We start from the raw sequence: 24,505 nt of genomic DNA, 5'->3' as shown, positions 1-24,505 counted from the left end.
CTGGCAGGGCACAAGAAATGGAGAAAAGGGGTAAGGTGGGGTAGGGGGCAGGTTTTGGAGGTAGGGCCCCCAAGACACTACTATGCCAAGGAAAAGAAGTACCTGGGACCCCAGAGTTCTCCCTAGGAATACATTTCGTGAAATAGGAGGCAACCCACTGGGAATACAGGATTCATGGGATTCATTTTCTAGAAATTCCCCTTCACAAATAACTGTTGCATAAAGCCTTAGAGAGTGTGGACTCGCCAAGATCTTTTACAAAGGCTGCCTTGGGGCCGTAGTGCAGGGTGGTGAAGGAGGTCTGGCTGCTGGGAGGTGGGGCCCTTCCAGAGCCCCTCTATCACCCGCACACCACAGGACCCCTGGAAGCACATGAGGGATCTGAAGCCGACCAGTGTTTCCCAGACTCCCGACTGCAGGGTGGGCTATGGGGGGGCTGCTGGAATGCAGGTTCCTGGGCCCAGCTCATAGTAGACTGCATCCAGACTTTGAGGGCACAGCCCAGGAATCTGCATTTCAGTAACTCCCCTCAACCCCTGGGTGATTCCCGTGCACCGCATCTGAGAATCACTGGGTTAACATTCTGCAAATCTAAAAGATACAGAATATTTCATCTCTTTCGAATTCACTCCCGTAAGAGTGATAGAGGCCTTCTGTGTGCCTTCAAGCTCCCGAGAGCAATGAGACAGAGGGACAAGGTGACCATCTATCCCTGAGCCAGGCCTCAGGAAACGGAACTTCATGGGGGAGTTGGAAGGAAGCCATATTTACTCAGCACCCACAGTGTGTCAGGCCACTCCATTTCCCATGTGGCCTGCAACCTCCCAGGTGAGCAGACCCTTCAAGGCTATACGTGCCAACTCCAGAGATCATCACAGCAGTGCCCCCAGAGCAGAGCAGGGTAGCAGTCCTTCAGGTAAGCACTGCATTTGACAGAGGAGGAAAAAGGCTCAGAGAGACCAAGGAACTGGTCCAAAGATGCACAGCAAGTGAGAGGCAGAGTCCAGGTTCCTCTGACTGAACCTGCCCTGCATGCTCCTGGGGGTAGAGAAGTAGCCTGAACCAGCCCCAAACTCTACACCCAAACGCCCAGGTGACTGAAATGGCCCTTGAGGGGCCTGGTTCTGCAGACCCCAGTGCAGCAGGCAGCTGCTTGAACTGTTAATGAATATTTATATAGTTAATTGCATAACCTTTCAGCAAGGACAATGATTAAACAATCTGTCTGCTTCCTTTCTTTATAATTAATAAGACATTTGCCATGTCCTTAAATAGACAGCTCTAATTACAGGCTCTGGAGGATTCAGCAATGCCTGACACCAGCCCTCCTACCCTCAAAGAGCCAAGGCACCGTCCTGGAAGGTGAGGACACAAGAGGTCACATCGAGGAGCACCCACTATAGTGAGAGGAGACAGAGGTCCAAAGAGGGGAAGGGACCGCCTAGGCTACTGGATGCCAGGTGTCCCAACCACCCCTCCCTCCTAGAACCTGACCATCTCTGCTGTCATATGGCTCTTCCCCAAAGCTAGAAAGGGAACCTCACTTTGCAGGCTCCGGGGTCAGGCCTCCTCACTGCCTAGTCCTGGGGAGCTGGTCTGGGTAAGCGCTGATATGCAGGATCTCCTCATGAGGGAGGGGAGTGCTGTGACTACCTCCATTTTACAGACCAGGCGAGCCAGGCCCAGAGAGGGTAAGGTGTTTGCTTAAAGTCTTGTGGAGAGAGGCCGAGCTGGACTTCCAGCCCAGGTCTCTTATGTCCAAACACACTGCCTAACTTACCACACATAACCACTGCCCATGAGAAAAGCAGGCCTTGTTGGTGCCCCCGGCACCTCCACGCTGGAGAGGGTTTGCAAGAGGAAGGAGGTTCACTGGGCCTTTACTTAGGCAGGGTCTGCAACATGGCTGCCTGATGTCCACATTCAGGACAACTGAAGCCAAAGGCCCCCAGGCAGCACGACGCAGGAGAAAGAGCATGAATGAGTTTTGGAGCTGGGCACACTTGGGTCCAAACCCATCTACTAAGATGCAGGTCCTTCAGCCAGTCAATCTCTCTGCATCAAGACTCCATCTGAAAACAGGGCTACGTAATCTCCTAGAGTTGGTAGCTCATTTAAATGAAGAAACATGGAAAGCTCGACACTCAGAGCCTGGAACACACTCAGAGACCAGCTGCCGCCGTTTCATCTCACGAAATGCAAATATAAGGGGCTGGCAGGGCCCTGGTCTCGTTCCCTGGGGGTTCACGGGATCACAGTCCACAGGGCCCACCAAGAAACACGCCCCGAGGAATGCCCTGGCCTATCAGGTGTCCCCGAGGTTCTGAGAGGCAGGCGTGAAGAAGCCTACCGTCTCTCAGACACCAGGAATCCTCCAGAGTTGGCAAGGGCCTGGAATGGCATGCCAGAGTGGCTGTAGGCATTATCAACTCCCAGAGAATCCTGCCCCAGAAATCCAATCCACTGGAGTTCTCTAATTTATGAGCTCACAAAATAATAAAAAGAAAAATGTCTGTTGAGTAAAAGAATGAGAGTGTCTGATGGCTGCTTAGTGAGTGAGCACATCTGCCGTGTCAGGACATGTGATGCTTAAGGGCAGACGACCTCCAGATGGGGACGGCCAACTCCAGGAGGGCCAGAGACTCAGGCGGTAGGGCTCCTTGTGTCCGGCTGCTGCCCAGGAAGCAGGGCATGGGGCCACCCCATCATGTGGGGGGGGCAGTCACACCCAGCTCCTTCCCATGGGCTCAGACGAAGTACTCCTAGCTAGTCAGCCTCTAACTTGCCTCTGGGCCTCAGAAAACCTCTGGACCTCCACTTCCTTATCTACAGTAGGAAGGGGCACTTCACTTGGTTCATCCATAAGGTCCCCCAAGGTCCCCCTCCCAGTGGAAAGGTTCTGAGATGATGAATCAATTCCCATTTTCAATAAGCAGTACCTAAAGTTGCCACCCACTCACCTTGAACCAACCTCCCCTTCCCCATGCCGTAACCCTCCCATTGGATGCCTGAAGGTGGGTCAGAAGCCGTCCCCAATCAAGTAAGCTATAATTAGGACTGAAATACCACTTTCATTAGGCAAATGTCCTGGGCTTTCCTACCGTGACTCCTGGCCGTATTTGATAGACACAGATCCCAGAACCAGAAGGAAAGAGAGCCTGGAGAAACTGCAGCTAGCCAGGGGCAGACGACACAGTGGGGGAGCACGAAAATGGGGATGTGCTCCCAAATCCCTTTCCCTCTCTATGTAGACCCCCTTCCTTATTCTAAAATGTTAAATTGCTGTATGTGGAGAGAGGGCCTGGAATCAAAATACAGTAATGAGTAACACTGCCATTTACTCCAGCACCGACACTTTGCCCCATTTTTTCCATTTCGTCGTCGTAACCCCCATAGGGCAGGTTGCCATCACTACATTTTACAGATGACCAAACTGAGGCTCAGGGAGACTGGGCAACCAGGCTGAGGTCTCACAGGACCCGGACCCAAATATATCACACACCCAGTCCACTACACTTTACTACTGCCTGTAATCTTTCTTCGAGCTGGCATAGTCCCTAGGAACCCGGTAGGCTATAGAGATGCACCTGGTAGACTGTGGGGGTTGCTATGGCAATACCAGTTAAATGGGCAGTGGGTTGGCTAGCAGGTTCCCATTTGGTGGGGAAGCAGTGAGCCAGCCTGCCTCCAGCTCCTGTCGCCCCAAATTCTGCCTGACCCTTGAGGTCCCACTCCGGCCCGCCTCCTCCAGGCCTACCCACAGGCCATGCCCACCTCTGACCAATATGACTTTGCACAGGAAGTGGGATCCTGGGCTTTGTGCCCCAGCTGGGAGAAAGAGGGTCCTAAGAATCCAGGAATCTTAGATGGTGGTCTTTGGAATTCTGAGATGTTAGAAACTGGGGCCCAGACAGGGATGGGAAAGTGTGCAGGATCTCACGGGAAATTCACTGGGACAGCCCAGAGGAGGGCTGGGCCTCCTGACTCTCAGGGTGCAGCCTGGAGTCCAGTTCCCACGGGCACCCCATCAAGCCTCAGAGAGAGCCCGACGAACCCGTCTTTTATCACAGAAGGCCGACCAGCCACAAACCACCTGTGTGTCTTGGAAGCAAGGCCCTCGACTTCTCCAGTCATTCAACCGTCAAATAACAGTGCCTTACGGAGGGTACAAAGCAGGTCTGGGAGGCAGGAGGGGTGAGGCTGGAAGGCCCCTGCACTCGCCAGGGGATGGGAAGGCAGCAACTGCTAGGACAAGCGAGAGGGAGAAAGACAGAGGGAACCATGGGGCAGGGCACGGCGGAGAGGGATGGCGAGAGGGAGGGCAGGCAAGGGGGCGGCTGTCCAAGAGAGCAGGGTGGGCAGGACCCTGGAGCTGGGGCAGGGAAGATGAAAAGGGACATCGACACAATGAGACAGAGACACGGGGAGAAGGGGGAGCCCAGCTCTCAGGCAGCAGGACAGACCCCAGTAATAACTGTGCTGAGGCTCCCCTCGTTTCCCTGTTGCCCCCAGGGTCCAGGGCTGAGAGTGGGGCCGGGATAGCCCAGCTGGCTGACTGCAGTGCCCCCAGCACAGCCCCTGGTGGCCGTAGCCCCCTCCCCAAACACACACTCCTGGCTGTACACAGCTCTACCCCTCCTTAGCGGGGCAGCCTCGGGCAAGTGGACAAACCCATCCTGGCCTCAGTTTCCTTCTCTTTAAACAGGGATCCAAGCCGGCCCTGAGGATGAGACGCACAGTGGGCGTGGCTGGGCTTTGTGCCTTCTGCAGCTCACGACAAAGCTCTGGACCAGCCCCAGGACAGGTTGGCTGCCTGGGGGGTAAGAAAAGGACAGGGCCTGTGGCCTGGCCAGGAGAGGCAGAGGCAGCTGTGCAAGGAGACAAGGGGGCCTCCTGTCTCGGGCTGGGGTCGCTCTTGCTCTCCCTTTCTCTCCCCCTTTCTCTCTCTCACGGGGAGACTGGTAGCTCTGTTGCTAGGAGACAAAGAAACCCAGTTATCACCAGCCACAGCCCTAGATGGGCTGCGGGCCTCCATTGTCCCCGCCTCTGCCTCTGGGGCGAATGTGACCCCTAACGAGGACGGGGATTGTGACTCCCGGGTCCGCACCAGCCCTCCCGTCCTCCACGTGCTCCCCACCAACCTTTTGTCTCAGTCTCACTCAGCTGAGGCTCTGCCTCAGGACCGCTGGGGCCTTCCCCGCCCCCTTCTCATCTCCTTTTTAATTTAACAAATGTCATGGAATGACCTGCCGGGTGTAAGTTTGCTTTGAGGATTAGGGCCTGGAAAAGAAATCAAGGAGAGACAAAGCCCTGAGTGTGGGAGGCGGGCCTGGGGCTCTGGCTCGGGCCCTCGGCCTCACCCCAGGCTGCCTCTGTTGCCGTCCATCCTGCTGTGGATGCTGGGGCTCCTGGGCTCAGCTGGCTCAGGGCAGAGGCCTCAGAGTCCTGGCTGGGTGGTCTTGGGCAAGTCACTCAACCTCTCTGAGCCTCAGTGTTCTCCTTCGCAAAATTCAGAAAGTGAACCCTCATAAGGCTGCCTTGGGAAGATGAATTAGTGCACGCAGAGAGGCTAGCACTGTGTCTGGCCCAGGGTAAACACTTAATAGGCACTCACTGTTAGCAGTACTCCTAGAATTATGATCAGAGTCCTCCAGAAAAATAGTGGGGGAGGCTGTGGGGAGCCCCGGAGGCTATGCTCTGGCTGCTTCTGGTTAGAAGGCCTGTTTCTAGCTCCTGGTACTCCAGGAGCAGGGCCCGAGCTGCAAGACGCCTGTGAGGGAGTCAGCAAAAACCAGTACCGGCTAATACTCCTGGCCATTGGCCGGGAGCCCCCGACGGTGCGCCACAAGGCAGGGATGGAGCTGTGTCTGACATATCAACTCCACTGAGCCTCCCATCCTCCCAACAAGGAGGATCTGACGAGGAAGCTGAGTGCCCGCCCCCTCCCCCCCACCCCACCAGCCCTAGCACCAGGACTCACTGCACGTGGTCTCAGACTCATCAGAGCCGTCGGGACACTCCTCCTCGCCGTCACACTTCCACCGCTCTGGGATGCAGTGGCCGTTGCCACAGGTGAAGTCGCTGTCTGCACAGGTCTTCTTGGCTATGGGGCAAGGAGAAGAGCGTGAGGGGGCTTGGTGGGCCCAGGAGGCTTTTCTAGGATATGGTCAGGTGGTTCTGGGGTGACCAGGATGTGCGCTGTCTGAAAGTAGGACCACATCACCTCCCACCACCCTACTGGGCCACAGAGGGCCTCGCCAACCAAGAGAGGACAGGAGAGACTCCCTTATTCATTCCTCAGGCATCTGCTGAGCATCGGCTGGAGACAGGTGACACCTGGCCCTGCCTCCAAGTTCAGGAGCTCAGGTCCAACAAAGGTACCAGGATCCATGCTCCAAGGGACTGCCTGTTCTCCTGTCTTACTCCTCTTCCCCCAAAGTCCAGTTCCACTGCCACCGCCCCCAGGAAGCCTTCCCTGATCACCTACGGCAGGTATTTTAGCCCCTCTGGCCAGTTCTCAGCCCCTTTACTGGCCTGTCCTGCTCCGCCTAACCAGGCCCTTCCGGAAGCACCAGGGAGCTGCTGCTAGTGAATCCTAAAAGCAAATGATTACTCTGAGACAAGATTAATGAGGTATGTTCTGTTTGGAGTGATGAAAAGAGCATCTCCTGGGTGAGACACCCAATCAGTCTCCCGAGAGAAAGTGCTCTCGAGGCACTCACACCCTGGAAGGGAGGCTCCTCGGGGGGCTCTGAATCCCAGCTCTGCCTCTTTCGGTCTGCGTGACCATGGGGGTGTTACTTAACCACCGAGCCTCTGTTTTCTTATCTATATAATGGGAAGAAGAAAACAAGGGCACTGAGGAGGAATAACAAGTCACAGCGTATGAAGAACATGGAAAGAGGTCCTGGCACTGAAGATGCGGTCAGCAAGAGCTACTGCTGTTTTTATGGTTTGAGTCTTAGTTAGAAGCAAAGGAAACAGGGGACATATATAGCAGACTGAGATCTCACAGCTGGTAACAAAACTGGGGTAATAGGGCAGGGGCCAACATGGCTTGCCTTTCTCCCTGTCCCTCCACTGGCCTGATGCTCCTCCGGGTAGGGACTCTGTCAGATTCAGCACAGGGCCCAACTCAGGGTGGATCTCAGTGGGGACACTGGACCAAATGGGGGCATGGCTGCCCAGCCTCTGTTCCTACACCTCCAGGGCTGGGCTCAGCTTCTCCCAGGGAAGCTTCTTCCCGATGGCCAGCCTTGGATTATGTAATTCCTCCCACAGGTTTTCTGGCTGCCTCGGGGACCATGTGACTGCTCCCCCTGGCCTGAACAGCCAGGCTGGGATTTGAGGACAGACACTGGGTCTCCTGAATCCATTATATTTCTGCCTTTCAGTGGAATCCCTGCAGGACATCTGTGTTCTAAGGTGAGTTTTCTTCACACTTTCTTTAGAAGAATACCTCTGTCTGTGCAGGGTTAGAAGAAATGAGAGGAATCCGTCTACCCGTAGATTTGGTGGGGGAGGGGAGCTCTGAGGCCCAGAGAGGGAACAGGGCTGGCCCAGGGAAACACAGCAAGGCAGGGATCAGAACAATTTTTCCTGCCTCCCAGCCCAGCCCCCAAGCAGCCCTCCCTGAGCTCCGCACCCAGGAGCTGGTGTGGGTAATAGATACCAATACCGCCTTTTGGTAAGTCACCGCCTATAATCGTCTGAAAGTAAGTACAGTTATAAACCACAGCACCTGGGGCATTTTCTAACATGAGGACCAGAGCATCCCTTCCACAAGAAGCTTGGCGTCCACAGAAAAGAGGAAATGCATATCCTAACGTCTTCTTTATCCAGTTCTAACTTTCTCCAAGCACATTCTGTGTGCCATGACAAAGGGCCATGTATGTCCCCACTTGACACACAAGGAAATCCCGGCCCAGAAGTGTTAAGTACGTGTCTAAGGTCAGATGTGGGTGGCAGCAGGGCCACAATTTGACATCACAGTCAGAACCCTCTGTCCCCCCCACCACGGCTCCCCAGATAAAACATTCAGCAGCATCAGATGTGGAAGAAAAGCCTCAAATGAGGTGGGAAAATCCCGCAGGAGCTTCATTTCAGCATTCAGTGAGCTTGCGTCTGTGCCTCGCTCTGCACTGAGCACATGGAAGAGAAATCAGCCCGACCTGCCCCCTAGGGACTCAGGGTGAGTGATGAACAGGCAGAACCCAAAAGAGCAAGGTAAGCCTGACGAAGAAGGTGATGAAGGGGCTCTGTCCCTGGTCTCAGCCAGCCAGACACTATCAAAAGACCCTTTCCTCCCTGGCATTCTGGGAGCCTGGGAGTGATCTTGGCCTCCCCCAGTGTGCCAAGCCCTGTAGGCACCAGGCAAGGAGGCCAGGGAAGCCAAAAGCACCTTCGCAGTCCTGAAGGGCAGCCTCAGGGATGGATGTTCCACGGCAGTGTTCTGGAGAAGAGATTTGTTCCCTGTCATGACCGGTTTCGACATTTTCCACCCTGGCTCTGGCCTGGCACCTTTCACCCAGTATCCCAGTGACGCCTCACACCGGCAATCTTACAGAAGAGGAAGCTGAGGGTGGTAGGTGGCAGAAGTGGGATTTTGATTCCATGTGGCAGCTGCCAAAGCTTGGGCTCTTCCCACTAAGGCCCTCAGCCACTTCCGTATTATCAGGCTAAGACGACCCCAGAAAAGCAAATGCAGTGTGACCAGTGAAATAGCTCTCAGGTCCCCACAGGACAAGGCGATGGGGCAGATCAGCCACATCGCTCAGAAGTACCACATAAAGTATTCCCCCTGGAATGTGCCCAGAAGTGGGTGCCAGAATAAACATGGGCCTGTGACAACCTGTCTCTGCTAATGGACCACTCTGGGGAAACTGAGGCGGCATGCTCACTTTCAGGTTGGGGACCATGACTCAATCACCTTAGTGGGCCATGTCTGACAATGGAACCCCATGGAAAGATTTGGAGCAAGAGGTGAGACTGAATGCTGGCACAGCCACCTCCTCTCTGGGTGACCTTGGGCAAGTTCCTTCCCTCTCTGGGCAAGCGGGGATGATGGCTTTCCCGTGCAGCGCCAGTATAAGGACAAAAGGCAAAAGGGCTCTTGCAAGGGATCCCAGTGAGCATCTCCTGTTGAGTCGGTCAGTGTAATGAGCCTGACAGAGGCATGAGGCTACATCAGCCCCGCCCAGGCATGAGGGCTGAGCAGTCTTTCAAGCCCATCAGAGCCAGCCGTGCCAGACCCCATTCCTGGCCTTGGCTCCAACTCCCAGAGTGATTCCCTAGCTGGGCTCGAGGCCGTGGCCCCCTGTTTCCAGGGATTTATTTCCTTCCATGCCAGTCTGCCCCTTGGACAATGCCCACCTCTGTGAGCCCCTGTACTCCACAGCCCAGGAGCTGTGCATAGTCATCCAGGGTCTGCGACATCATAATCTGGTACCATGGCAACAGATGGGCTGCCACGAAGGATTTGGGATTCCAGAGGGTGGTGGGGAGGAGCCTACCCCAGGGCAGAGTCGGGGAGAATGGGAAATCCCGGACAGAGGAGGTAGGCGTTGCCACTTAAAACAAGAACACCGGCAGAGGAAAGCATCAGAGACTCCATGGTCAAACTCTGCTCTGCCACATATGGGCTGTGTGACCTTTTGCAAGTTACACAACTTCTCTGAGCCTCACTTTCTTCACCTACATTCAGAGATCATATTGCTGCTTCGCCAAACACACAAGGTTGTGGGAAGCGAATGGGCTAAGGATTGTGTCGGGGCTTTATAAACTGAAAAGCATAAATGTGCAAGTATGAGGCGGGTGAAGTCAGCAGCCCCAGTCGCTGTGCATGTGACCTTGGGCCCACCCGTCACATAGGGCCTGCCTCCTCATTTGGAGACAGAGGTGCGGTGCCGACTGAATCTTAAGTCCCACTCAACACCCAGAGTCTATGATCTCGTGAAATTATTATGATCACTCAGCACCTCCCAGCTTCTCCACCCCCAGAGGCCTCCTTCCCTGAGACAATACGCATCCTTCATGCTGCTCTTTCCCCACCCACGCTCATCCAGCAGCCCCAGGGCAGACAGAGGGCTTCAAAACAAAGATCAGTCAGGGCTGCCAGGTGGAGCTGCCTGGTGTGGGTTCCTCTTGGCAATCAGAGCTCTCTCATGTCAGAGCCCAGGGGCTTGAAGGCCCCTAGGCAGCTCTCCCATTCTGCCAGCCAGAGCACCAGGGGCCAGAGAGAACGGCTATTCAGTCCCAGCACATATCTGTGGGAGGGCTGCCCCTTGCGCCCTGATATTCTGACTCAGTCCCACTGTGTGGCCAGGAAGCCAGGGGAGGGTCACCTGACCCAGCCCAGGAAATCAAGGAAGGCTTCCTGAAGGAGGGGACCATGTTCAAGGAAGAGGAGTCAGCCAAACCGTGGGAGGGATGAGAGCGACAAAGGGCATTCCGAGAAGGGATAACAGGGCCTGGGGTGGGGAGGAGCCAGCAGAATGGCAATTTGGAGCTGGGGAGGAGGCAAGTGGCAAGGGACCTGGGAGCTCCACTGGGCTGGCGGCCAACTGACCTTGCCTGGTACCAATGGGAGGCCCCCTTTCCCTGAGCTCACCCAGCCTCTGCTAAGCTCAGGGGCTGCTGCTTAACAGCCAACAAAACCCACATCTTTGAGCTGCCTGGGCTTTTTTCAGGATTTGGTGAGACTGTGTGAGATGGATGATTGGCCCCTAGCAGAGAAAGAGAGAGACAATGGGTAGGACAGAGAGCAGGGGTCGCCATCCCCACAGAGGTTTCAGATAAGTCTTGCTATTTTCCTCCTTTGTAGATTCATGATGCCCATTGGCTTACAAAAGGTCCTGAGAAGGCCTGCAAATACCAGATTGACTTTGTTTCTTCCAGCACTTCCCACACCTGTTTAGCCAAGAAACTTCCTTGTTAGATGCCATGTCTATTAATTTCCCAAGAAACAAGTGGGCCAATGAACCACATCTGAGGAAATACATTGTCGTGGAGGTCCCTCATCCTGCAGATAAGAAGATGAGGCCCAGGGAGGGGAAAGACTGGCCTGTGATCACACAGCCGAAGCTGGTACCCAGTCTTCTGTCTCTGGGCCAGCTCCCTCCACCAAGCCATGAAAAATAGGAGAAGGTATTCACAGGGCACTTGGCCCAGAGTAAAGCTAAGGGGAGACCACAGTCCTCAGAGCAGGGACTTATACAGAGAAGAGCAGGTGAGGGGAGACCGGTATCAGACCACCTGGGACAGGGAGATGGGAGAGATGTCAGGAATGCAGGCCCTTGGGTTTCTGCGGACAGGTCGGGGGGGCTCCAGGGCATATTCTTTGAGGGCAGAGCAGAGACCCATAGGCAAGGTGGATTCTGGCTCAAAATGGTTGCTGAGGCACCTGGGTAGGTCCCTTCCCCTCCCAGGGCATGGAGGGACTAGTCTGTTCCCGCTTCCTCTCCCAAGCCTGGACCAGCACCGGCTGGCCTGGCTCTGGCCCTGCAGCCCAGCCCCAAGGCAGGGGGACCACTTGACCCGGGTCGGGGAGATGAAAGGGCTGCTCCCCCCAGTTACCCTACGGCAGAGCTGGCCAGGCCCTGGCATTGCCAAGACAACCGCTCCCGGCAGAAGGAAGATCCGGGGTGGGGGCAGGGGGCGTGCCAGCCCACCCCTGGCCTACTAACCTGGGAGGCAGATTTAAATGACAGCCCAGGAAGCTACTATTAAACTGTCAGCCCAGTCAACGGGATGACAGACCCGGAGTGTTCTCTGGCTGCAGCAACAACGCAGCAGGAGTGAGAGGGGGAGGAGACTGTGGCCCAGAGCAACCTGCACCCCTTCCTGGGAGGCCCCTGTCTGCCTGCCTGGTCACCCACTGGCCAGAGCCACCCTCTCAGGCTGTGGCAGGCCCTGGCACAAGAGCTGCAGGCAGCGCAGGGCCTGGAAAACTTTATTCTTTATTTTTAAGCAGAGGAGCCTTTTTTCCAAGCGAAACCCCGACATATAAAACAGGCAAACATGAAGCTGCACTACTTATTGGAAACAGCGGGAGAGGAGAGCCCATTGGCGGGGGGGGGGTACCCCTGGGCTCAAAGCCCATCCCCAGCAGCTTTGGGGCCCAGCAGCACTGGGTTCAAGCCCCGACCCCTCCCCGGATGTGTGATGTTCCTAAAAATCCTCTGTTTAAAGATTCCTGTGGGTCTAGGTGCCTGGTGGACTCAGTCCGTAGAGCACAAAATTCTCGATCTTGGGGTAGTAAGTTTCAAGGCCCATGTTGGATGTAGAGATTACTTAAAAATAAAATCTTAAAAAAATAAAAAAAAATAAAGATCCCGTGGGTCTGACCTAACATTTAGAACAGCTTCCGAGGATTTAAGATTCTAACTCTCTAAGAAGCCAAGTTTCCCAGCACACTCTGATCTGCTCACCCTTGGCCCCAGGACGGGACTCCAGGATAGTCATTGCGTGAGTCACACATGTCCCATAAGCTTGGAGATGGCCTCTGATTCCATCCTTGCAAAGAACTGTCTCTCGGAATCCAAGCACCCCCACATGCTGACAAGCAGACTCAAGGCTCTTGGCGGTGCAGGAAAGGCAAATGGTTCCCACAGTGTCCCAACACCCACAAAGTGTGGTGGGCGGGGCTTGGCTGCTGGCTTTGTGCCGCCCAGCAGGCACCGGGGCCTCAGGCCACCACCATCCATCAGCAGGTGACATCTAAGTGCACTTTCTCCCCCACCCTCTCATCCCACCTGGGGAGAAAGAGGAAATGAAGCAGCAGCAGGTGCTGGGGGTGGCGGCTGGGGGCGGAGGGGCGGACACAGCAAGGGTCTGAGGGAGAAGGCAAAAGAAGATGAAGCAGTGAGCCTGGGAGGACCACTCTTTGGTGAGGGTATCTTCGCTTTTTAAACTGGGCAGTTTCCCTCAAAATTTCCCAGGTTCTCTCCTCTTCTTCCAACCCATTCCACTAAGGAGCTACATTTTTTAACCTGTCCAGATCGTAAGACCAAACAAAAACAAGGTGTGGCAGTGAGGTTTGGAAGGTTGGGAGGTTGGAGGGGAGACTGGATGGGAGGTCGCCCCAGAGAGATCCTCCTGGAGGAGGAAGTGGCACTGGAGCTAGGCCAGACTCCCCAGCTGGAGGAGGGGCCGTGGAGGGATGGCCCAGGGAGTGTCAGGGTCAGCGCGGTATCCCAGGGTCAGCGGTGGCAGGGGACACAGATGTTGCTCATGAGCTGCCCACGCCACCTTGTTCTAAATGAAGAGACGGGGTCTCCATACTACCCTCTGCTGGGGGTCCTGGGAGGGTCGTGCCATCCACTAGGTGAGGATGAAGAGGGGGCTCCAGACAGGGGGAGGGGCTTGAGCAAGACTTCCTGGCCAGACTTGAGGGTCTGAGGCCAAGTGAGGGCTCGGAGAATATCTACGGCCCCGCTCCTCTGATGGGCCGTGTGACCTCTTCCCACCCTGTGCCTCAGTTTCCTCGTGTGAACCAATCTTTAAGGACACCCTCCAGCTGAAAGCCTGGGTCTGTGGCTCTATGACAAGAGGTGTTGCTGTCCCTCCAAAAGGGTCACCTGGGGCTTCCCATAGCCCGGTCCCTCCTCTGGGCCCCAGCACATCATAGCTGCTCTCAGACACTGCCGGCCCCCAGCCCCACTGTCACCAAGGGAGGTCGAAGCCCTTGCTGGGGTATGTGGGATTCCCTGTCGCCACGGGAAAGATGAGCGTCTCCGAGGGACAGACGACAAAGGGGTCTAACTGTCACAGTGATTTGTGGACACAGGAGGTATTGAGCCAGCGACAGCTGTAGGGGGTGGGGAAAGATGGGTGTCGGGGAGAGGTGAATGGGATCCGCAGGGGTCCCTGGCTGGTGTCTGCAAAAGGACCAAACATCACAAGAAGGGTGCTGCTTTGATGATAAGGTGGCACACAGCTCAGGCCACTCCTACCCTGGATTTGGGCCGCCCACTTGGCACTGAGAGTTTAGGGCCAAGGAAATAGCCAGAGGGAAACTCAGGGTCCCCTCAGAGTAGAAGCCTGTAGAGGGAAGGAGGCGTGGCTGGGAAACTATAACCTCCAAGAGAGTCCAGCCTGGTTCCCAGCCGCACACTGCCCGTCCACTCAAGTGGAGAGCAGATAGCTGGCCTCAGTGGGGACTCAGCCTCCTCTCAGCAGGGGACTTTCCAGTCTAGCCCCCGCCAGGCCACCTGAGCTGGGGGTCCCTGGCTCCGCCTCCCTCGGGCCAACCTTGGAGCCTGCCAAGGCCTCCCACCTTCCAGGCCCTGTTCTACCACCAGCCACGGATGGAAGAAGGGGCCACTGCTCTGCCTCTTCCCTGCAGTTGAAGAAAAGACTCCAGATCCCACTCCAGCCAGGCTCTGCCACCAACATGCTGGGTGACACCCACCAGACTGCTCTGGGCTCTGTTACCTCTACCCACACCGATCAAGAAACCCAGGGATCCCTGGGCAGAACTCTGCAGCCAGGGACAAGAAAGCCAAGCCAGAGGGGTCCAAGAACACAGAATGGGCCAATGCTGCCTGGGGCGACAGACTGACTTGGGCTTGCTGGTGGTCAGGCAGTGAATGATGGAGTTATGAAGGGGGCAGTCAGGGCCCGGGCCCCCGCGGTCATGTTGATGCAGCACCCTCTACCCACCTGGCAGTGGCCCTGGCTAAGTGGAAAATGCGAATGCTTTCACCGATTAGGCTGCCAGGACTGGGCCGCCCTGGTGGCCGACGGGCAGCCTATCTCCCTTCTCTGGCCTGGGAGTCCTGGCAGAAGTCCTGTGTCCTCAGTATCTTCTCCCTTCCTCCAGGGCATGGAGGGATTGGGTAAGAGGATCTCAGCGTGCCTTTCCTTCAGAGGAATGGGATTACCCACCAAAAGGTCCCGAGCGAGGTTGCTGGAGGGCGGGAACTGCGGCTCTGTCCCAGGGCCTCTCTGCCCACTGTGTGGCTCAGGTCGGGGGCTGTGACTGAGAGCCAGCAGCCACTGCTCTGCTGGCGTCCTCCTCCTTGCCAGGAAGCCATCTTTCCTCGCCCTACCAGGCTCCCATGTCCTCTAGAAGACGACCAAGTGTATCAGCACAATCCTCACGAGGACCTCAAGCCCCACCGCTACCTGCTCTGGCCCATCCCCTGCTACCGTGGGCTCCCATGTTCGCTCAGAGGGCACGGACAGACCGTGGGCTTTCCCATCAGCTCCACCAGGCAAACCCTCCCCACCCCCCAGGACCAGCTCCAGCACCTACTATTTTTTTTTTAAAGATTATTTATTAATTTGAGAGAGAGACGGACGGAGACAGAGACAGAGAGCACAAGCAGGGGGAGGGGCAGAGAGGGAGAATCTCAAGCTGACTCCAAGCCGAGGGTGGACCCTGAGATCATGGCCTGAGCCGAAATCAACAGACTGAGCCCCCCAGGCATCTACTATTAATGGCGTCTGACAGTGCCCTCCACCTCCAATAAGGCAGAAAGGAGTGGAGGCTGAGCCTGGGGCTCGCTGGGCCCAGAACACTAAAGGAGAAGCATTCACAAACTCCCCTTCCCAGGGGCTGCTTGTTTTGCTGCCATATTTTTGGCAGGCTAGATGTGGGCAGCTCCTGTAGCAAGCCCCTCCAGGCTACACCTACCCTGGCTGTCAGCAATGAGGTGATGTGCAGCCTTGCTGGACAGCATTCATTTCCCTGTTGATGGCCTGGAGAGGCCTCCCCTCCACTAGACTGGAGCAGAGTGGACTCACTAAGTCATCCCAATGACTCGGTCAGCCAGCAGTACATGGCTCAGCTACCACCATGAAGCCAGCCTCAGGGAGAAACAAACCCTTCAGGCCTCATCTCAGCTGGGCCCTTGGCTCTAGGAAAGCCCTTCACAGGGCTTCCCTGGGGGAGGAGTTCCACAAACCCAGGCCAGGGCTGGGGGTGTGGGGAGGAGCTTCTGAGTGGCCTGGGCCTTAGAGCCCTGAACACACTACTGCAGGCTCCCCCCGAGGTGGCCTTGGACAAATCCCTGATCCTCCCCGGCATCTCAGTCTCATTTAGACAAGGGAGGAGAAGGGAGTCAGGTTTTCCATGTGTGTCATTCATGGGCCTGCCTTAGGCACCTCACCAGGTCCAGAGTGGGAGGGACAGATGAAGGGCTCTCCAGGCCTGGGGGCAGGGCTGAACATAGTCAGCACTTGCTTCCAGGAGGGGCAGCAGGGGTGTTGCTGGGTGACAAGGACAGCAGAGGATGTACATAGTTCTGGGCAGGTGTTCCATGGAGAGAGGGGAAGGGCCCTGAAAGTAAGGGCCACAGAGGAGCAGCAGGGGGAGGGGGTACTGGGGGGCTTTTCTGGGGACACAGAGACCGTCTGGTTAGAAACTCAGCAGAGTCCAAAGGGAATCTGCAGCACTAAGGTCCTGAACGGATGTGGTGCTGAGGGCACGTTCACAACCCCTGCCCCCTGCCCCCAGCTCTCTCCTGGGCCTGGCTCTCCATAGCAGTGCTATAAGGTGGGCAAAGGGTGGCAGGGCATCACTTCCTTTGAGAGATGAGGCAGCAAAACCCTTGAAAGAATGTCCTAAGGTCAGAGGGCTTGAGTAGGACCAGAACCCAGCCATTTTATCCCTAATGTTCTACAAGGAAATCAAGGGTGGTGAGGTCGCTGTGTGGCCTCAGACAGCCATCCCCCCTTGCTGAGTCTCAGTGTCCCAGCTGAACACAAGGTCACTGAACTTGGGGGTCTCAGCCCTCACCAGCACCTCCCCTCTCTGCATGTGGGGACTGATGGCAGGGCAGAGGGCAGAGCTGGGAGCCCACAGCTGGACCTCCAAGAAGGGGTGATTTCAGCTGGCAGCAGTGGGGGCTGGGGAAGCCCACCCTGAGAAATCTTGTTTGATCCAGAAGTAAAAGGTAGATTCTAAAAGCAGATGGAGAAGGAGGTTTCTGTTTGGCTTCTTGGTGCATTTGGAAGGAAATGGGGTCCACTCTCTGAAGCCCTTCAACATCCCAGGGGTTGAGTCTAGTGGGAAAGGGGAATGTGCAAGCCACAACCCTGGCCAGCAGCTTCCTGGGGGAGATGGCCCCTGGGTCCCCAAGCTCCCTCATCACACTGCCCACCTCAGGCTGTTGATATCCCGTTCAGCTTCAGCTGGTGGGCGGCCTGAGGCTGCACCAACAGCAGGCCACTCAGTGTCCCAGAACCACCGGTGTGACTATGCGTGAGTTACTTAACCTCCGAGACTTAGTTCCCTCACCTATGAAATGCGGCTAACAATAACCACACCCCTTGGGGGGCACACATCATGGGAGACTGTAGATGCTGAAATTATACAGTGAACAGTAGAGCCCACAATGGCAACAGAGCTCTTGTCAATGACTGTCTTGTTTCTTACCATCTCCTCTGCTGATTTTCCTGCTGGGACTTTGGAGGAGAGTTTGGGTTGCCTTCCTGCGGAAGGGGAGAGGGCTAGGGGCAAGTAGACAAGGGGCTTGGTTCAGACGGGAGAACATTCTGGGTCCCCTGAGGTGCTGGGAGGTGGCCAGGGCAGATGGAGCAATGGGGAGTTGGGGGGTGGTTAGGCTCAGAAGGAACCAACAAGGACTACAGGCAGAACATACCTGGAAGTCAGGCCCTAGAAGCCATGTGGTCCAACCCTTACACTTCGTAACTGGGGAAACTGAGGCCAGAGCCGGCCTAGGCTACCTGGCAATCACACTCCCAAGGCAGCCTTAGAAGCGCACAGTGTCATAAAATAGCCTTAGAATCACTGAATAGAATCTTCAATTCCAGGAGAGGACCTTAAAATCTTAACACACACAATCTAAAAGTACTTAAACCCAAATGGCCCCACATTAGGACCGTGGGTACACAGAATCTGTGCAACAGAGAGAATCTTAAACTCCCAGACAGAGAGCAGAACCATAGTAGGTTCTAATCCAGGTGCCAGGAGTGGCAAAGGCCTGCCCCTTCCCCCAGCACGTACAGAAATCCTCTGTTCCCAGCGCTGACATATGGCCATTCTGCCCTCTTGAATGCTCTCAGCGACAGGGGACTCAGTCAGCTGTGCTGGCTGGAGGCTGGACGCATTCCTTCCTCTTGAACAGAGAGGGAAATAAGTTCTCAACAGGAGATCCCCACTTTGTACAAATGGGTTTTTCACCCCTCCTTGTTCTTTGGCTCTGGTCGGAAAGATTCCTAGGGAAGTGGAAAGGAGCCAAGAGCTGCCACAAAATGACTTTAACCACCAGACAGGCTGGTAATGGGTTTCGGTGGGAAAAAAGGAAGGAGAAGGGCGATTAATTCCAACTTGCTATGCGATAAAGGAAATTAAGGCATAATACCGAGAAGGCAGCAATACTATTAACCTGTACGGAATACCAATTACTTCAGTCTTCTCAAAATTGCTAGAAAAAAAGAGAAAACCCCAAAAGAGAATGTGATTGTGGCCCAGGGCTCATCTGGATTAGGCTGTTTGTTTGCCCTGGCACCCTAATGATGGGAATGAAGGAAAATTCCCTGTTTCCTGGGAGACGGCTGTGCCAGAGTCGGGGAGGAAAGGCAGGCCCACACGTTGCCACTGGACTGCTTGGCAAAAAGCTCAGGGCAGAGGGGGTCCCCAGGCGCCCTTTGGGGAGAGCTCGGTGCAAGGGCCCCCGGGGCCTCCCCGTGTCCATCACACACCCTTAGTCCTGTGTCCTGGGAGGGACAAAGGGAGGGTCTGATGACCCCCGACTCTAACTGGAAACTCTTAAGATTTCTGCTGCTAGAAACCAAAAGAATCAAGCAGAGGGCCTACTGTGTACCAGGTGTCCTGCTAGCTACTGGTAAGCCCTGCAGTTTGGTAAGACCTTCGGAGCTGGCCATGTCTCGGGGTGCTGGTCCTGCAGAGCTGGGGCTCAGGGCTCCAGCTGAGACCACCCACCTACCTGAGGCCAGCCATGGGGCACGCAGCGTGGGCAGAGTTAACAGCCATGGGCCACAGCTCAGTGCCTCCAGCCAGGGGCCCAGCAGGACAGCTGTGAGGCCTCTGGGCCAGATCTGGGCAGAAGGAGACAGACGGGGCTATGGGAGGCAAGTGGAGAGACGGAGCGGGGCAGGTGCCCAGCAGATCCTCACATCCCAGTGGCGCCCTGGCCTAGACTTTGGCCGCCTCTGCCACCTCTCAAAACCCCTCACCCTGAGGTTCTGAGCCAGCACAGTAACCGCAACAAGATAGGTCCCAACACAGCCTGGGTGGAAGGGAAGCCACTTCTGGAACAGTTTGCGTTCTGAGCATGCCCACAGCCCCGGGATTTCCACCCACCTCTGCCTTTTCTTCAAGTAGACAGTTTTTCCGAGCACAGAGGTTTGGCAGATGCAGGTCTGCTGCCCACTACAGGCCCCCTCCCACCAGGAGCAGGTTAAGGAACCGGGGTCAAATCCTAGCTTGCCCCACCCCTCCCCGAGTAGCTGGGTGACCACTGGCAGGTTACTTGACCTCTCAGAGCCTGCGTCTTCCTCATCTAAAATTGTGATGGTGAATCCTGACTTGCAGGGTAGTTGGTTGTGAGATATGTCTATCAGTTGACATAGGGCCTGGCACTTAGAAGACATTCAGAATATTCTAATATTTCAGAAAATAGAAATATTAGCAAATGTTCAGTAAGGGAACTTCCAACTTTTCTCAGCCGATCCCCCACTCCCAGGCTTTGTACACAGTAGGCCCTCAGGAAGTTCTTGTTACGGTTATTAAGGGGCATTAGGAGGCCTGGCCTCTGTCATCCTGGGCCTCCTGGTTCTTCCTCACTTGGTTTTTCCACATGAAGTAGAAAGGCTGGTCCTTGGAGAGCTGCTTAGGGGAGGGCAGCTGGAAGGTGCTCCGTTGCCCCTTTCTGGGTGAATGATGAGCCTGTCCCAGGTCGAGCCCACGGGAGGCTGGGAGGCCAGGGGGTCACACAGGCACATCTTCCTCATTCTTTGGAAGTTTCCCCACTCTACCGTGGCGTCTTCTTCCACGTCCCCATGTGGGATCCAAGGCCTCTTTCGGTCACAGACTCGTCACGCTGTATTGTTGTCACTCGACTTTCCCCACCAGACTCGCAACTCACTGGAGGCAGCGTAGGTCTACATGGTGAGCACCAAGGGGATGCTTAGGGAGTGTGCGCGGGATGAATGAGTGAGTGAGTGAGCACGTGCAGTCTCGGGGCTGGGTCTTTTCTATCTGTATGGAATTTACAGGCCAAGATACAAACCATATTCACCATACAGCATGCTGCATATGCAGTCGAGACGATAATCATTAAACCTTTGCTTTAAAAGTCCTTCATTCCTGCATAATGACCTAGGGCTTCAGAGGATCCCAAGTTCTCTCCAGCTGGTTGGCACACCTACATCCTTCCCCCGGCTGCAAAAAACTCCTTTGTGTCCCCTTTCTCCCTTTCTGAAGACACAGAGCTGGGGGCCAGGAGGCCTGGGTTCTGGTCCCAGCCAAAGGGCCATGCAGCCTTGAGCAAGCCACTCACCCTCCCCAGGCCTTTGCGTCACCACCTGTTGGGTAAGCGGTGAGTCCCACTGCTGAGCCCATTCTTGCGCTAGTTCATTGTTAGGAGCCACGTGTGGGAGGCTGGAGCTGGAGGACAGTGCTAGCACCCAGGCAGATGGCTCCGGGGAAAGGTTCACAATCTGCAAGGCTAGGGAGGGCACCGGCCTCCATCCAGGACGCCGCCTCCTGGCCTTCTCCTCAGGGAACCCTGGGGACATGTGGCCCTGATCTTAGTGTGATGGCCACTTCTGGTCCAAATCCTCATCTCTCCACGGCACCTTGGGGCTTACAAAGCTCTTTGCATACACCTCCTCATTTAGTTCTTACAACCACCCTGTGAGGCTCAGAGAGGAACAGGATGGGCCAAGGCCAAACAGCTTTCTATCTGCCCAGTAGTCTGCCCTGACGCCACCACCCTAGGCCAGCCCAGTGGCTAGCTGCCTCCTCCACAAAATGGGAAGGACACAGGGTCTGCGGTGAGAGTCCTGACCTTGCCCTGCCCCGCCGAGCAACCCTGAAATGGGGTCAGTACTCTCTCAGGAACATCTCCGAGTCACCATGAAAATCCGACAGCATAAAAGATGCCAAAGGCAAGAAAATGCTGGCCGGTGCAGCGGAAAGAACACAGCACAGGGAGTCCCAGAGCCTGAGCTCCAGTCCCAGCCCCTCCACTTTGGCTCTGTGCTTGGGCAGGCCTGGGTTTCCCCATCTGTCAAACGGGGGGGACAAGAATCCCAAGCCACCCGCCCCCTGCAGGCCATGTGCATACTTGCCAGAGCCACACAGCCCACCTGTGCATGCCCCCTCCCCGCCCACTCCCCCACCCCCCCGCCGGCCTGGGTTCGTGATCACCACCTCAGCCAGGAGGGGTCGAGAGGTTGCCCCCTCTCGGCACACAGCCCAGCTTGACTTGCTGCCCCTAGCAGCGAGGATGCCTGAAGTGTGCTCAGACAGGTGTGCAGACCCTCCGGGGCATGCACCCAGAATGTGCCCTTGCATATGAGCACATGTGCATACAGAAAGACACACACCGCCCACCTGCACACTCAGATGTGCACCACATACCAAACACACTCAGACACGCATGCCACACTGTGCACATGCCACAGCACCCGGCCGACATAGCCACGCATGCACAGGTGGCTTCATAGGACATTCACACACTACAGACAAATATGCATATATTTTCCTGCTTCTCTTGTGACAGCCAGATGGTGGGATTCTCCCAGAGGGCTACCATTTAATGCTCTAATTAATTAAAAAAAATTCTAGGTACCCAGAGCCTGGGTTTGTTCCAAATGTCTCAGGCATGGCACAGCTCAAAGCCAAGGAAGGAAGCAGGTCCAAGGGGGAGGGGCTCCCACTGAACTCAGGAGACACGGTACCCTTACCTGGAGGATTGATACCTAGCCTGGCAAGGGAGGCTGGGCTCAGGGGCCATCTGCTCAGATGTGGGCCTGGCCCTGGTTCCAAGAGTGCCGCATGACCCAGGACAGGGGCAGACCCCTTCACAGCATCCCTGGCAGCCCTGAGGCTGTCCAGCCTCAGTAGACCAGGAGCTCAGTCCCTGTGGAGGCCACTGAGCTCCTGTCAAACCGCACTGCAGTTCTGGGGCTCACATCCAGATCTACACTCACTCTTCAGGGAGCCCACTGTGTGACCTCAGGGCACTACGGGAGGACACAAAGTGCAGAGCCACCGCAGTTTGGGGTGTGAGATGGATGAGCTGGAAAGATGATAGGCAGGTCCGCAGGGACGTGCAATGCTCCCTGCCCTCCCGCTTACGTGCCTCCAGGGAGGGGGAGCTCACATCTCCCAGCAGCCTGCTCTGATTGGCCCAGAGTCCGTCCTCTCCAGGGTTTCCTGGTGAGCCCAGGCTCTTCTCTGGGCCACAGGGCCCAGGTAGGTCAGGCTGGCGGGGATCGTGCAGCACTCATTCCCCAGGCCTTTCCTCTCTGACTTTCCCAGAGGCACGTGCTTTGCTGCTGAGTGTTTGGGAAAACGCAGCAATAAATTTACCGCCTCACTTATGAGTAATTTGCTGTCAGGAGCTCTGCGTAAGCAGAGGACTGAATTAACGAGGCTTAATTAACATTAATGTTGTGACAGATCTCAACCCTACTCGGAAATCCCCCATCCTTGCAGCCCAGGCCCTTGCCTGCCGCTTCGGGGCTCCTGTGGGAGGTGACAGGCCCACCAGGGAGGGCTCTGGGAGCTGCTGATGGACGTGATGGGGGTGGGGGGGGCTGCTTCTTTCCTAGGATTAGGAGGGATTTGAGATCTGGGGGCTGGAGGCTTGCAGGAGATCAGCATGGGAAGCCAGGAGCCTCTGCAATTCCAATTCCAAAGGAGCTTTCGGGTTAAGTCCTTCATCCCCGCCTGGTGCAGGGGCAAACACATGGACCTCAGAGTCTGAGCGGCCCAGGCTCGAACCTGCCACTCACATGCTGAGTCACCCCACCCCTCTATGCCTCGCCATCCCTGTTAGCAGAGAGACAGGGCATCCGTGGATTCATGAGGTCACACAAAGAGAACAGAGATGTTCTGGGATCTTCATTTCCGCCACTTCCTCCTGAATGACTACTGGGCCTTGTGGTCATCACCTCCTCTAATGCTTCCATGGCCCTTTGAGGAACGGACTGCTAGTACCACCGCCCCCCCGACAATTGTACAGATGAAGGACTCGAGGCGACCACAACTACCCACTACACTCACTGGAGAGACAGTGGGGATCCAGAGAGCCGTGGTGAGGGAAAGCTCAGGAAGTAGGGCCATGCTGGGGTGGCCACAAGGGCCTGGCAGTAATGTTTGTGGAATCAGTCTATGAATGATGGAGACAGGGGAGAAGTGTGTCCCCCCAGAGGGGCCCGGGAACCTGTTTCTCAACCACTAAGACTTATTAAGCTGCCCCCCGAGTGCCCAGCCTGTGACAGGCTCTGGGGAAGAGAGAAATGCAGTGAAAGGTGCATGTCCTGCTCTCAGGATTGGTACCACCGTCTACTCTTGGCTTTCCCCCAGGGCACCCAGCTGAGGTCTGGCACAAGGTGGACACACCATAATTTATCATTAATGATCGCCATTATTAATATTAGTGGGGAGGATAATTCTGACCAGGACCAACTTTAGGGAACAGCAAGAGGCCCAGCTCCCACCCAGCCACCTGACAGCTCGGGCCCGAGGCATTACCCCACACATGTCTCAGGGCACTGACCAGGATGGGCCATGGTAAGATCCCTGGGCTCGAGCCTGGTCTCCAGGTGAGGATGGGCTCTGGGCCTCAGGTTCCCAGGTCTCTCCCGAAGGACTGCCCAGTTGAAGTCTTAGTGTCAAGGATCTGCCTGGGAATACTGTGGGGAGGAAGGCAGGGGCGGAGGCTGGGACAGGGGTCTACCTGGGATCTACCTCTAGAGTGTAATCCCCACCCGTCCTCAGCCCTGCCAAGCCCCACATACCCCCAAACTCTGCCGCAGCACCCTGCCCCTGGAGGTCTTCCTGGCCCACCCAGCCACCCCTTACCTCCTGACTTGGATATCAGCTGTGATTACTGATAACCCAGAGATAAGTGCAGTGGAGACCCGGCCCTGTCAGATGCCATGGAGGATCAAGGTGGGCTTGGGGGTGTCTCTGGTCTACAAGACTGCTCTAAGGCAGCAGGATCAGCAAGGGGCTCTGTATGGCCCCGGTAGTAGGCCTAGGACCCATGGGGCCTCTCAGGATAGAATCTGAAAGAACTTTGTTTCTGGAAATAGAAAGAGCTACCATATGAGGAAGTGAGGTCTCCTCTACCCCAGGAGGTGTGCAAACAGAGGATCCACCCATTCATTCAACAGGCATTCACTGGACCCCTTCCTTTGGGCTGAGCCCTGCCTGGGGCATGGGGGGTACTAGAAAAGATAGCATGAAACCCAATCCTGCCTGGAGAAACCCACACTCTAAATAAAGGGATGCTGAAGGTCCCAAACCAAACCTGGAGCAGGCGTGCCCACCACCCGTCAG

General features: G+C 55.9%; 1 protein-coding gene across 7 annotated transcripts in view; it reads right to left on the bottom strand.

Annotated features, from left to right (window-relative positions):
* LRP8 (LDL receptor related protein 8) overlaps nucleotides 1-24,505 on the bottom strand; it is a 77,223-nt gene that overhangs the window by 36,325 nt on the left and 16,393 nt on the right. For all 7 annotated transcript variants that reach the window (XM_088022421.1, XM_088022422.1, XM_088022423.1 and 4 more), the window contains exon 3: nucleotides 5,981-6,103. In XM_088022421.1, the coding sequence (XP_087878547.1) occupies nucleotides 5,981-6,103 (123 nt within the window). The remainder of the gene's footprint in view (nucleotides 1-5,980; nucleotides 6,104-24,505) is intronic.

The sequence above is a fragment of the Eumetopias jubatus genome, unplaced genomic scaffold (genome assembly GCF_037043125.1).
Source record: "Eumetopias jubatus isolate StellerSeaLion01/CBP00866 unplaced genomic scaffold, mEumJub1_p1.0 scaffold_4, whole genome shotgun sequence".
NCBI classification, from domain to species: domain Eukaryota; kingdom Metazoa; phylum Chordata; class Mammalia; order Carnivora; family Otariidae; genus Eumetopias; species Eumetopias jubatus.
Note: the sequence above shows the minus strand (reverse complement) of the source record. Positions and strands in the feature narration are given on the sequence as shown.